The following is a 13,824-nucleotide window of genomic DNA, read 5'->3' on the forward strand; positions in this document are numbered from 1 at the left end:
GGGGGGGGGGCAGAGGCAGTGACTATTCTTGTGTGGCCGCTGTGCTCTCCGCGTCTCAGTCTACTCCTGTCAGAGCGAAATGAAATCCATACATCTCAACAATACAAACGAAGAAAGGGATACCGGCTTTCCGACTTCGATTAAGTGGGATTGCACCGAAACCACACATTACAGCGAGTTTCAGCCTGTTATTTAATAGTCACCTCCAGTCTCCTTTCCTGGCCATGTCTCTTGTCAGTCATTAGCAGTGGAAGCGGAGGCCGAACCTTAAAGCAGACAGAAGATACGATTTCTCAGCATATTATCGATCTGCTAAGGGGATCAAATGTCAGCAGGCTCCTCTCAATTTAATTATCCCATCCAACAGTCACAAATAAGTCTCAAACACGGGGAACGCAGTAATAATCACACCGTCTCTCTCCCAGCCACGCTGCGTTCCTCTCTCTGGACGGGCCAGACGTCTGAACGGATTTCTTCATTCGAATCAGCTGCCGCCATCAACAGAACGGACGAACTGTGTTTGAGGTGAATCGCAGCACAGCCAGTCTGTGACAGACGTGCGCCCGGTTACCCAGGGGTCTCTGCTCCGTCTCTCGCTCAAATGCTTTTCCAATAACACAGCTTAGCTCCTAATTTTAGACATTCATCTGACAGCACCGTTTACACATTAAATAAGGGTGGGATTTAATTTGGAAACTATCTCAGACCATTGTTGGATATTTGATGCAGATGTATATGGTCTATTAGACCGTCTGCTTTAGTCACTCTGGTTTTCCAAGTTAACGTTTTTTTGTTTAGTTTGTTTTTTAGATATCGGTCCCCAAGGAAGTACCTTTCAGAACAATAGTCATTTCACCGGTCATTTCTTGCAACAGATGATGTGCAAACTGTAACATGTTGTGCAATAGAAAACAGACGTGTGTGTGTGTGTGTGTGTGTGTGTGTGTGTGTGTGCACGCGCGTGTGTGTGTGTGTGTGTGTGTGTGTGTGTGTGTGTGTGTGTGTGTGTGCGTGTGTGCGTGTGTGTGTGTGTTCTCAGCTTCAGCAGCAAAAAGCTATCTTGACTTCAGTTTCAAATGTAAAACGATAACATTATCACTCATCCAATGATAATAGTTCTATAGAAAAGAAACCCATATGTGCATTAGTTCCCATGAAATTCCACCACCAATTTGCATGCTAACATGTTTCTTCTATAGGCAAAGATCGAAAATGCTGGTCTCTGAATTGTGTATTTAAATCACTCCTCTCTCTCTCTCTCTCTCTCTCTCTCTCTCTCTCTCTCTCTCTCTTTTAATGGAAGCCTTGTGCTGCGAGTCTGTCTAGGTTAGAATAAAAATCTATGCAAAACCCTGCCGAGCATCGGCCAGCTCTGCACACCTCATCAACAGAGGTCAGAATTCACCGCGCCTCATTCCTCTATTCTTCGGGCCATTTAAATCAATGGATTGAAAAGACTATAAATTACTGAATATGCAAAAACAATCAAAGAGGGTAATGAATACTGACCGAGCTGGGGGACGGGAGACGAAACTCAAGATACAAAACAGGTAAATAAAGTAAGTCGATGAATGAATGAATAAATAAACAAATAAATCAATATGTGAATTAAATATGTGTTCTATTGTATTTCCTATTTTGTGTAGAGCAGTAGCAACCCACAGCGGTCTTCTCCCCCCAGAGTCATAGCAATGTTTTCAACTCCATCATACATACGTTTACACAGACGAGGAAAACTACGTCAGCCACTCACTGGGAGGAGTGCGTTCCTCTCTACACGGGTGTGAACAGACAGTGTGTTAAATAGCACATGCAGTCATTGTTTCCTGGACGGTTGACCTTCAGATCCAGGGAAGCAGCTGTCAGTGGGTCAGCCAGTGAAGGCAATCAGGATACACGAATAAACAACGCGCACATGGGGCAGCAAATCAGAGTCATACTTATTAATATCTGACACTGAAAGGCATTATCAACATCTGGGGGCTTCCACTCTGGCCACTGGACAGCACTGTTTATTGGAAGAGTCAGAACAAGTCAAGCAAGTCAGGAAAAGGAGAAACCATGTAACGGAAGCGATACATATTGTTCAGTTCCATCACACTGTGCCCTGACTTGATTTACAAACACCAATGTGCACGACAAACATCTGCACAGGCTTCAGCTCAATTTCTGCCAACTCGAAACAGTAGTGAAGGGAAAAAATAATAATCTCCACATCCTACACTCAACCAACATCCCTTCATGTCACAGAAAGCAGTTCCTCAGCTAAGGACATTGTCGTGCCTAACTTTACTGAAAAGCAGCCACCGGTCCGCACTGCAGAGTTTGGGTGAGCCTTCGAGAATGTTTTAAATGTTTAAGCTGTTCAATTAGCCAGTACACAAATGCCAATTAATCACAGTGAAAGCCTGCTGGACACACAGAATTGGCAGTTAGGGAGATCTATGGCCCATTGTGCAGCCAACCTGGAGCGAAACGAGCAAAGGTTAAACGACTGGAAAGGAAAAAAAACTTTCTTTACACCATTATTAGGGCTTCGCACAGACTGAAATTCTAACGTCAGCCCCTAACAGGCTCGTGGGTGAACCCACCCCACTGCCCGCAGCTGTGCGAAAGAGAGGGAGGACGTTTTTAAATGTTTCACGCAAAACTGTTCGGACGCCTCTTTAAACCACAGTCTAGATCTGCGGAGACCCAAGTCCTTCGGTTGTCTTTCCAGCTGAAATCGCAGGTGAGTTAACAGGACTGACAGGTAAGGTTCGTAAATCCAACCATGTTGATGTCATCTTACAAATGATATTATGTGTGCGAGTGTGTGTGTGTTGTAATTATTATTATGTTTCAGTCTTTGTTATATTTCCTTTGTGTGGTCTGTTTGTTTTTGTTCTTTTGTATGGTTTATGATTTTCTTTTCTTTCTTAAAGATGAAATTAAGATTTAATTAAAGCCTAACTGCCCCAATACTTCCATTCAACTCCAAAACACAACATCAGACACTAGAAAATCTCAAGCTGATATGCTACTTACATTGTAGGTTACACGGGCAGAAAGTGTGGCATCGCGGCACTGAAATACACACCCCCCGTTTTCCTCTGGAAGGTAGAAAACCATGAGAGAGAAAAGCAGCTCAGGTCCACATCTCCAACAGCCAGTCAAGCCTTATTACTGCCTTGTTTACCTTCTCCTTTAAAGCGATCACACCCTCTATGACAAGCATCTCTCCATCCATCTGCAAACATCAGCCCCTGAGAGTCCTGAAGAGTGCATCCAAATTTATGCACATTATCGTCAGCCACGTATCCCCGTATTTGCATGACAAGAACACGTGGCCGCAGAGCTTTTCTGCCGTCGCGTCGGTGGGGAGGCCGAGCTCTTCCCTCCGAGGTGTCCGTGAGTGTGGGGTCGGGGTAAACCTCAGAGCTTGTGACAGCTGGGGAAACAGAAGTGTGAGCAGCAGTCTGGCACGTCGCAATGAGTTTCTTCTCACGTTTGCTTGATAGTGTTAAAAGGGGGCCTTTATTGGTTTATTTTCTCTGTGTTTGCCCCCAGACATTGCCATCAGACACACAGACATTGTGCATCATGTAAGAAATTACTGTCTATTAGGGGAACACATAGATTAGTACGAGTCACACACTTCCTGGTTCGTCATTTCTCAGTGCATCATGGGACTTGAAGTTCTGACAACTGTCTTAATTACAGCCGTCTCAATTATGATTCTTTCCTATGAACAGTGTCGATACGAGGGGTTAACAATCCTGAAAAAGACCCAACATAAGCAAATCCCACTGTTCTCCTTGAATAAAAACCCCTCTGTCCGTGTCACTACAGCTCTTCAGTCCAAGTAGGATGTCAAGTCAAAAGCCATTTGTGTGGTTTGCTGCGAGCCGAATTACTGAGTTCATATTTTAACACGATGAACAGTATTTGCTTTTCAAATCCGTTAAATCCATCTGTCCTTTGCTGACCTCTCGGACATCACGGTGTCAGATTAACGTAATTGCCCAACTGGATCTGAAAGAAACAGCACATGTGTCGCTTCTGAAATGTGTCATGCGTTGTATAATGACAATCAAGAAATTGAAAACGTCTACATTTCGTTGAAAACAAGTCTTTATTCACCTGCTGTTATTTAAAAAGCAGGCAACATAAAGCTGGAAAAACTGATTACATTTCCAATGCACCAATTTTGTTAAACGTATCTTCCACGTCAAGCTTGTGGTTTGAAAGATGCTTTGTTCATTTTTAAATAATTTAATCACGTCACGATTTACTCCTGAAATCAATATTCATTCACTTTGATGTCTTATGGATGCAAAGGATTATGAAGTTATACGGGCAGATCATATGCACTGCAGAGAACCAAAAGCCAAAACACAAGTTTTAAAATAAACACAGCAGCGCACTACAGTAGAAATTAGCAGACACATCATTTATATGATTTACAACCAACCAGGCAAGAAGAAAACGGCTGTTTGCATTTGAACTCGAGCAATGGTTTATAATTCTCCTGGAGAGGCCATCGTTTATGGTGATGATAAAGTTTTGAAACCTCGAAAACTGAAACGTTAAAAAAACCTAGAAGTTGTTTTGGTCGATTTTTGCAGATTGAATGCTTATTTGAAGCCAATTTGGATGTTAATTTAAACATGCTTACCATCAGAATAAAATAAGAAGCCAAAGACAGACAATTTAAACCCTGATCCTAAAATAAATTGATGCACAGTTACTCTGCAAAGTGAAAAAGCCAGCACAGCCGAGGAACCCAATCCTTAAAACACAGGAAAGAGAGAGTCGTTTTTGCACGGTTAACAGAGCATCTTCCAACCGACTGTCAGACTGTGGGTGTGAGGCGACACACTGTGCCGTTGGCAGCTGGTGTGGGACCCCGAGTCCCGTACATTTTACATTTACTTCTAATATCAAAGGAAAGATGCACGTGTTTTTGTAGCAGACAATGGAGTTTATGGATTGTAAATGGCTATGCAAATGGATTTACACTCTTTATATTAACAAAGTAGGTCTAATCCTGTGAGAAATTGATCGAACCGCAAAAGTCCTGCAGGGCCACATGGTGTTTGTATAGGTCTCTTTAAATCACCTATGCCTTAACAACTCAGTGTAACATTCGCCCAAGGGAATCATTAGTGCTGTCAAGAGATCAGGTGGGATGCAAACACATCCGCTCCGCCAGGACCAGGCTTGTACAAGCCCACGGTACAGAACCCGTCCCGCTGCCTGGGCCGGACCCTCACCCTGCACACAAACCTCACGATCGAATGCCACACGCATCCTTCCCGGCGCCGGAGCTATTCATCACAAACAACAAAAACAAAACAAAAACCTACTCAAACTGGGCAAATGATCTCTCAACATTGATGCAGGATGTGGGTTCAGCCCCATGACTGCAGTGTAATTGATATGCCTGTAAATAAAGGAATAAATAACAGACGTGCAGGGGGGCTACTCTGCCGTTTCTAAAGACCACCCCAGGTTTGGTTCATGTTATTAAAGAAAGAAGCTCAGTTTATTTTTAGAGTAGATTGCGCACACAGTCTGCACACACAGACAATAACCACGAGTGAGGCGGATGCACATAATATTGAGGTAAAATTCAACTCCTTGATAAAAATAAATACATTTAAAATCATAGCTGCAGGTCCGTGCTGAACAGAAAGAAGGGATATTAATATCCATCCAGCCGCTGTCTGGTCGACAGAACTGGCTGAGCTTCGAAACCTTAACCTAAGACACACATAAAGCTGCCACACGCCTACAGCACGGACAGAACATATAACGAGCTCCCCTGTAATTAAGTTTTCTGGAGATGGGAAAGAAAAATGGTCATTAATTGCCCGGCCTTCTTCTCCCACTGAAATCTCCAGTTCGGGATTTGAGCCCTCAGTGAGTTGACTCCACTCAGCCACGTTACACAGAGGGGCTTTCAAGCAGCATCACTGTTTCGCTTTCAACACGCTTCACCGAGACCAACTGTTTTCTATGCTGCACAACCAAAAGTTTCTTGAACTTACTATGAATGTGTTACTTTCCAAAGATGGACTGAAACACACAAATCCTCCAATTGTAGTGCTTAAACTGACAGTGGTATGAGAAGTACTTATAATAATTGTATTCAATCATGTTTAACAGAGAGGAGGGGAAAAATAGGGTTACACCTATGCAAAGATACAAAGATGCATTGTCTTATGTAGATCAAATCCCTATGTCAACAGATTTACTTTCAAAAGATGAAAATTCTGTAACTGCTGACAGAATATAAACCAGTCATTTAAGTCACCGGGAGCTGTGACTCCCTGTGGGGTTCATCCACAATCACAACATCTTCAGAGATGCTGAGCGAGGAACCAGGGGACCGTTCTGAACACATGCAACTGTACGACCCAGCAGTACGCAAGGGCGAGCAATGAGAACCAGTAATGGGAGTCAGAAGTCAGAGCAAACGGAGGAATGGGAGACAAGGGTGTCCTTTAGAAAACCCTACGTCTAAAACTGCGATGACAAACTGATTTGTAGGGAGAAAGCTATGGATGATTTCAACTCCCCCAAAAAAGACCACCTGTCTAAAGACTAGTTGATGGTTCTCTTGTATCACCTGACAGGTACCAGAAGCCCGGCATCCTGCTGTGGTTAAAACCTTCTCCGTCATTATCTTTAATACCTCTTCCCAGTTCCCAGCGGTCTGTGTACTCAAGGAAAGAGATTAAAGAAATCTGACCCCTGTATCGAATGTTTAAGTGTTTAATCGATAGCTGTTCAAACTGTATCAAAATATCAACAATCGGACGAGGAGATGCAGAGAAGTTACTTTTACTAACCATGGGGCTGGCATTGCTATAGGAGAAGGGTTTTATTCTCCACATATGATCATCTTTTGTTCCTTGGGAAATCTCCCCCCCAACCACCCCGTATACTTTGAAGGTTTTAAGCAAAGTAAGATGGAAAAAAAAAAGTTTAATGAGGCTTAAAAATAACCTTCAGTGAGAAAGCTACATTCCTCTATTATGTGAACCTCTCACATCTAAGTACAGTCCCACCAGGCTCGAGACCTTCGGGTATTACGCATCACACGCAGAAATAGAACATCTTTTTTAATTGATTGCTTTGAAATTCACAATTTTTTCACCCCTGGCTGTAAGACACTATGATAGATACTTCCTGTATCGGCTTTGCGTGAAGAGAAACCATTGAACCAAAATATTTTTGATTTGCGTTTTGTGCAATAAATCAGCGGGGCTGGATGTGTCCGATTATTATCTGGTGTTGCCGGATTAAAGTATAGCTAGTGGGGTACTAGCAGGTGAATGAGACACCATGTAATGATGAGGTTATAGTGGTTTGGAGTCACATTTCTTTGCCAAACAGAAATACACGCATCTGGGAGAGTCTGTATTCACAACTCGGATAAGTCACTGTGTCAGTCACTACTGCCGGCCAATACAGCCCCTCCGAGCATCACCACACATGTTGCTCAGAAAGCTGGGATTCGGGCTCATCTCCCGTCTGCCACGATTAACCTCGAGTCGGTGACACACAAGGCTCATGAACCAAAAGCAAAGACAACAGGGACATTTCATTCAATTCTGTCGCTGACTGTTCAGAGGGCTCAGATTTTCCTGAGGGTGTCAAACGGTTCCACTCATAATGGAATAACGCTCTCACAGTTTCTTAATGCAACTGAACTTGATATATATATTTTTTTCCCCTGGTGATTTGCATTACAACTCTCTACATTTTTCAGTAGGAGTCGTTTAGCCACTGAATTAAGAATTTTAAACCGACAGGAAAAAAATCGTGAAGAACGCCTGAAAAAGTAACTTTTGCGTGTTTTAGCGACGTGTGTAACGGACTTCTTGGGCGTGTCTCTCTCCAGTGTCGAGCCTTTTTCACAGCAGCGCGCATGAAAGTTGTGTAGCAACGGTGCAATCCCCTGGTAACAAGCAAGCAGCTATCATTCAGACACAACACTTTTTATTAACGTTATTCAACAGCCCGTCTATTACATCAAGTGCACTTTTGACTGTTCTGTCAGCGCCTTCAAGTGACTTTTTAACACTCAGTTCCAAGGTGTGAACAATTCAAATACAAAAATTAACAAAATCCCTGACGGTTACGCAACGGATGCGCAGACCAGGTCGGTCCGGGCCCGAACTCTACATTTATGACCCATACCGGTCAAGGCACAAGTGGGCATCTCGGCCGGGTCCAACCGCCTGTCACTCACCTCCGTCCAAAGAGCTTGAGTCCAGTGAAGGTCCGGCTGCTGTGGCGCCGCGTGATGGCCGCCCGCTCCCCCTCGGCGAAGGAGGGCAGGTCCGAGTTGGAGGAGGAGGCGGAGGTGGAGGTGACCGCATCCTCCACGTCCCTGAGCAGCTCAGGGTTCGATTTGGCCCCCGGCTCCTGCTGCTGCTCTTCCATTGTTTATTATATATTTAAACTGTATTTTTTACAACTGTTGTTGTTTGTCTCCCCTATAAATAGCCAGAGTGTTCATAAAGTCCTCATCTGAAAGGTTCTCACTGTTCTACGCAGATCCACCGAGAGAAAACACATACAAGGAGTGGCTGCTCCATTAACAGCAACAAAGCATCAGGAGCCAGAATAAGAAACATGAAAAGAAAAGGTCAAAAAAAGAAAGAAAAGAATTCAAAAGTGTATACCTCATCTCAACACAAGCCTGCTCCCAGAAGCACAGACACACAGTCCCCCCTCCACCACAGGGAGAGGTATTTCACCCAAGTATCCTGCATTCCCGTCCTAATCCTCTCCACCACCAGGAAGTTCAGTGCTGGATATTCAAACTAAACTCCTCCATGCATTTCCCCCGCTGCCAGAGCTGTCAGGGCTGAGAAAGCCATGCCTGCTGCAGATCCTCCCTCCTGTAGCTCGCTTTATCTGCTCCCTGCTTTCCTTCCCGGTCGGTCTTGCCCCTGCCGCAATGCCACCGTCCTCATGCTACTGGCTGCCTTTCTATGGGATTTGTAACAATCCAGGAAGTGTCAAACAGAGATGTAGCACCCACAGGACCCAGGCATAGGTGTCTGAAAATCTGCCTTTTCTGCATGTGGCGCTGTCTCTCTCTCAGGCAGATTGAGCTCGTGCAGAAAGCGGACAGGTTGCCATCTCCTGGTGATTAATGGCAAATGCAAATGGCCGGGGAATCCACGCTCAGCCCAGGAGTCGAGTTCACTTGATCTTCTCCAACGCCAGGAGGGAAACAGGCGTGTTATTGCAGGCACTTCTTTGTGTGAGAGTCTGTGCTGTGTAATTACCTGGATGGGGGAATTGCATAAACTAATGGCTGGACTGTAAATACTGCTGATCGGGGAGAATGGATCATCTCAACTGTAATATGCAGTTCTTCCCTGAATCTGGACGCACCGACGCGGAGAAGGTTTTGCTTTTGCAGAGAATCGAATTCCCTGTAGGAAGATTTTTTATTTTTTTTGGTGGCAAAGTTTTGGATTCCAGTGCCATGTGTCGGACATCCTTCAACAATTAATGTGTCTTTGGCCTGAGCTTTGAATGTCACCTGAAACTCTCTCTGTATTATCAGTTTAGCACTGGAGCAACCTGCTGCATGGGGCATCTCCACCGATGATGACAAAAGGTATAAACAAGCAGAGACTGATCTTATATGAGCTCATTTCATTCTATAACTGCATTTAAATAGAAGGAATCTGCCACGAGACAAAAGTATAACAAACAGTGAGGTCACAGCGTGTCACAAATCCAGGTCTTCTCAGTCCCCCAAAAAGACATGAAAATATGTTGCGGTTCTTTGGAGTAGCATGCATTCAGACCTGCAAAGGGCTTCTCTGTGCACTTTCAGATGAACTCACAAAATATACTCAAAACATCCACAACCAGCATGTCCTCTCGGTCACCTGTATGGTAACAGATCAGTTCTTTGACTGAAAGTGTTGGTTGAGTGCTCGTCTGCCTTGAAGCTTATAAGCACTTGAGTGGGAATGTGTGAATATGTTGCACACTCACAACCGTCTGTGTGCATGCAAAACAGGGAGAAAACTAGGCTTCAGTTCTGCTAGCAGGTCGTTATCTCGACTTGCTGCTCAAGCGCAAGAATTTCCTGTGCCTGAAGTTGCGTTTCAGAAAACGTGTTGGGGTTAAAAACACTCCCACACATGGAAACACACGCCAAAACAAAAATGGGGTGAGAAGCCCACACGACAACATGACAACATCTCACAGACGGCCAACCACCAGAGAGTAAAAATAGTCATGCAAATCTCATTTCTATATCTGCCTTTTCGACAGAGCCCCGAACATGACCGTTGTCTGGAGAGCAAGTCTCACAGCTTGCCATTTGTATTCGTGTCTGGTCTTGAAATTATTTCAGTCTCTTTTCCGCTAACCAGGTTCCTCCTCCTTATCTCACTGCCTTCTGACAGATGGCTCTTCGGGCAAAGATTCAGCAAAAGCTCGTCAGTGCGTCTTCCCTGACTGCAACAGCCTCCTCAGAAGAGTAAAAGCCCTCACACTGCCAGGGCATCGCTAATAATATCAAAACCACCACAGAGAGGAAGAAGCAAACAATTCATGATGACTGTTATTCAATATTTTATACTGCGATCACACACACACACACACACACAAAACAATCTTTGAGATCTAGTAGCACAAATCCATTCTACGAATCCAGACTACGTGGGGACTTGATTCAAGTCTTCAAAATCATGAAAGGCATCGAGCACATCAAACCAGAGGAGCTTTTCCAGATCAGCAGGGACACACGCACCCGGGACACAAATGGAAATTGGGCTTCAAGGCATTCAAGACAGAAAACAGGAGACACTTCTTCACACAGAGAGGCGTCACAATCTGAACAAACTCCCCAGCGATGTGGCTGAAGAGACAATTTGGGAACATTCAAAAACAGACTGGATAGGATCCTTGATCACTTAGTTATTAATGGACACCAAACGAGCACGATGGGGCGAATGGCCTCCTCTCGATTGTCAACTCTCTTATGTTCTTAGGTTCATTGATGTTTCTTTGTATTGTTTTTATAATTATTGTTTATTCTTTTTAATAAAACTGCGGGGGGGGATCCTGGAAGCACGGTCAGCAGCGCGGTTTAAAAACACGCCCTGAAAATGAAACAGTCATTTAAAGCCATCAAATGACACTAGGGGCTAATCAAATGCATTTAACGAGGCGTCCGCCCCCTCGCGACGGCTGGGGATGAGTTAGAGCTGCGCTGAGCCCTTGGCAGCCCCTGATAGAGACCCCTTTAAACAGGCAGCTCCTCAGGGGGCCGTGAAAATTCAAACAAGCCCATCTGCTCCTCCGCCACGACGTAATTTTTCATCTGTCCAACCTTAGAGGGGAAATGCGATGATCAAGCCGCGCAGTCTGTTTTATCTCTCCCTCCCTGACTGTTATGGTGCATCTTACCAGCAGAGATAGCGAACGCCGAGGTCAGAGAGGTGTTATCAGCCTGAAACACTTGACAAATCTTCAGATCCTTATTAATAATCATATGTAAAGGAGGAAGATGCACAGAGTTCCTTCCTTCAAGGACTAGAGGGAATAATCTGGCTCAAACTAAATAAATCACTTAATAAATGAACACACAGTACCGTTACAGGCTTTAAAGACCCACCGCAAACACAGTCATCAACCAGGGTTTGGGTTCCTGGGAGTTTTATTCATCAGTGTATCGAATTAGAGATCAATAAACAGACCCCTCTGTCCACGGGTTTGTTAATGTGTTGTGCGGAGTGAAGATGTCGTGTGAGAGGCACATTCAAGACATTTATAAATGCAATTCCTTAAAATCTCCGGTTGTAGTGCTTTTGAACACAAGTCGAGGTGTGGGTCAGATTCTCCTTTTCACTTTCTGTGCTTTTCGGCTGCGTGGGAACTGGAAAGATAACGACAGACAAGCTGCGACTTGGACTGTAAGAGCCCTGCGAGCGAAAGAGGCATTAACGGGCCGTGCATTAAGCCACACGCTCACCGCGGCGGAGGAATTCGAAGGGTGCGGTTCACTCCAAGGCTTTCCCGAGAGCAAGAGGGGAAACCGGCGCTTCACCACCGCCCCCGGTCAGGCCGGTCAGGGACAGTGAGCCGGGCACACGTGCTCAGGGCGTGTGTTTCCTGCTCCCTCCTGTCTTCAGGGCTTCACGGTGGAAAGTCACCGAGGTGTCGTGAATGACGGGGCATGTGATGAAACATTCAGAGGGGGGAGGAAGAGGACGCAGTGCCGGTTACAGCTGGGGTCGGGACCTGTGGAGTGACTGGGGCCGGGCGTCATTGACTGCCTCAGACAGGGAGCTGTGAAGGATCGGGGGAGGGGTCGCCTGATAGGGATTCGACACAGGCTGCGGACAGCTAACTCACAGGCAGCTATTTTTAGTGCACTTTGAGAGGACAACATTGCACGAGCTGCCCCTCCTGCTATACCTGGAAATCACTGCCCACTGTCTCAATCCTTTAGCAATGAGTTTGCCAAGGAAATCATGAATCTTTTATTTCCTTTACAACAAAGACACATCGCATTTAATTGATGTGTCTCCGGATACTGTTAGTCTTATTCCTATCATGATTATCATCTTTACGACTGCTACTACAGCGGGCCACCTAAACTTTTTGCGTTACATAACTGTGGTTGTGTTACTGAAACATGCCTCCCTCCCCCAGGGTTTAACAGCCGTGGAGTAACAGCCCAGCTCATGTTTCAGAGCCACGTGGTTCCTCTCTCTCTCTCTCTCTCTCTCCAGGCTCTTCACAGACACCTCCAGAAAGTAATGTGGAACAGCGAGGGAGCCTGTTTCGGAGTCCTGTTCTCGCTTTTCAGACCTGAATTGTCACCGGCAAGGAAATGATGTCAAAAATGAACCGGCATACAATTACAGTTTGCCCACAAACCACTACCCACTTCCTGCTATTCTTGTATTAACTGCAGTAAAACCCTTAATTTCCTTCACCTTGTTAACAGGAGACGGAGCGCATTGTGTCGAGGGTGCATCAAAGTGGATTGTATAAGTCAATACCTAATGAGATGCATAAACAAACAAAGGTGCTCCTGCAAACATCTATAACACCGAGCCAATGTGAAGAGGTTCCTGCTGCCAGTAGTTCAGTCCCACTGGCATGAAGCCCAGCTCTGGAAGTTCCACTGGATTACCGAGAAGACCAGTTAGAGACGACAAGGACTGGAGAGTTCAAATAAGAAAGCACAATGACTGTGAATAAGGCGAAATAAACAAAAAGGCAGGTTGTTTTGAGGCGCGTTAGCAGTTTATCCGCACACAACAGCGAAGCCCAGGTGAATTCTTCTGCTACAAAACCATTTCAATGCTGAGACCGTACCGCACAGCCCTGTTCATGACTCACTCACTATAATCCTCCCTAATCCTCGCATCGCTTGACGTGCATCTCTCTGTCCGCGGGCCCAGAGCCTGGGAATCACGTTTTAAAAGGTGGATTTCTGTTTCTCCAACAGAGAATGTAAAAGGCAAACCGACAAGAACAACCCCTTTACTCTCTGACACAGCTAACACAAACTGTTGAAACGGCTGCACACTGCAGATAATATCAGTGATGGGGGAGGGGGGGGGGAAGTATATTAAACACACACACTCATACACTGTCCACCTCTGCACACATCTGTAATGACAACTGTGCTTCAAAACCAGCATATTTTCTAAAAAGCCTTCCTCGATATGAATGCACGTTTCACTTATTCCGCACAGTGACTGATATATATAATCCAAGCAGAGCGACATCATTCAAGCTCAACCAGGCTTTCACTGGAAGACACGGGCTGCTGGACGAATA

At 45.1% G+C, this 13,824-nt stretch overlaps 1 protein-coding gene across 2 annotated transcripts in view; it reads right to left on the minus strand.

Annotated features, from left to right (window-relative positions):
• dgkza (diacylglycerol kinase, zeta a) overlaps positions 1–13,824 on the minus strand; it is a 147,402-nt gene that overhangs the window by 108,630 nt on the left and 24,948 nt on the right. The window contains exon 1 of one of the 2 annotated variants that reach the window (XM_066700620.1): positions 8,243–8,979. The exons of the other annotated variant lie outside the window; for it this stretch is intronic. Coding sequence (XP_066556717.1) covers positions 8,243–8,436 — 194 coding nt within the window. The 5' untranslated portion in view covers positions 8,437–8,979. Of the gene's footprint in view, positions 1–8,242; positions 8,980–13,824 lie in introns of those variants that run through there. 2 annotated transcript variants of the gene reach the window in all.

Source organism: Amia ocellicauda, chromosome 4 (assembly GCF_036373705.1).
Source record: "Amia ocellicauda isolate fAmiCal2 chromosome 4, fAmiCal2.hap1, whole genome shotgun sequence".
NCBI lineage: Eukaryota > Metazoa > Chordata > Actinopteri > Amiiformes > Amiidae > Amia > Amia ocellicauda.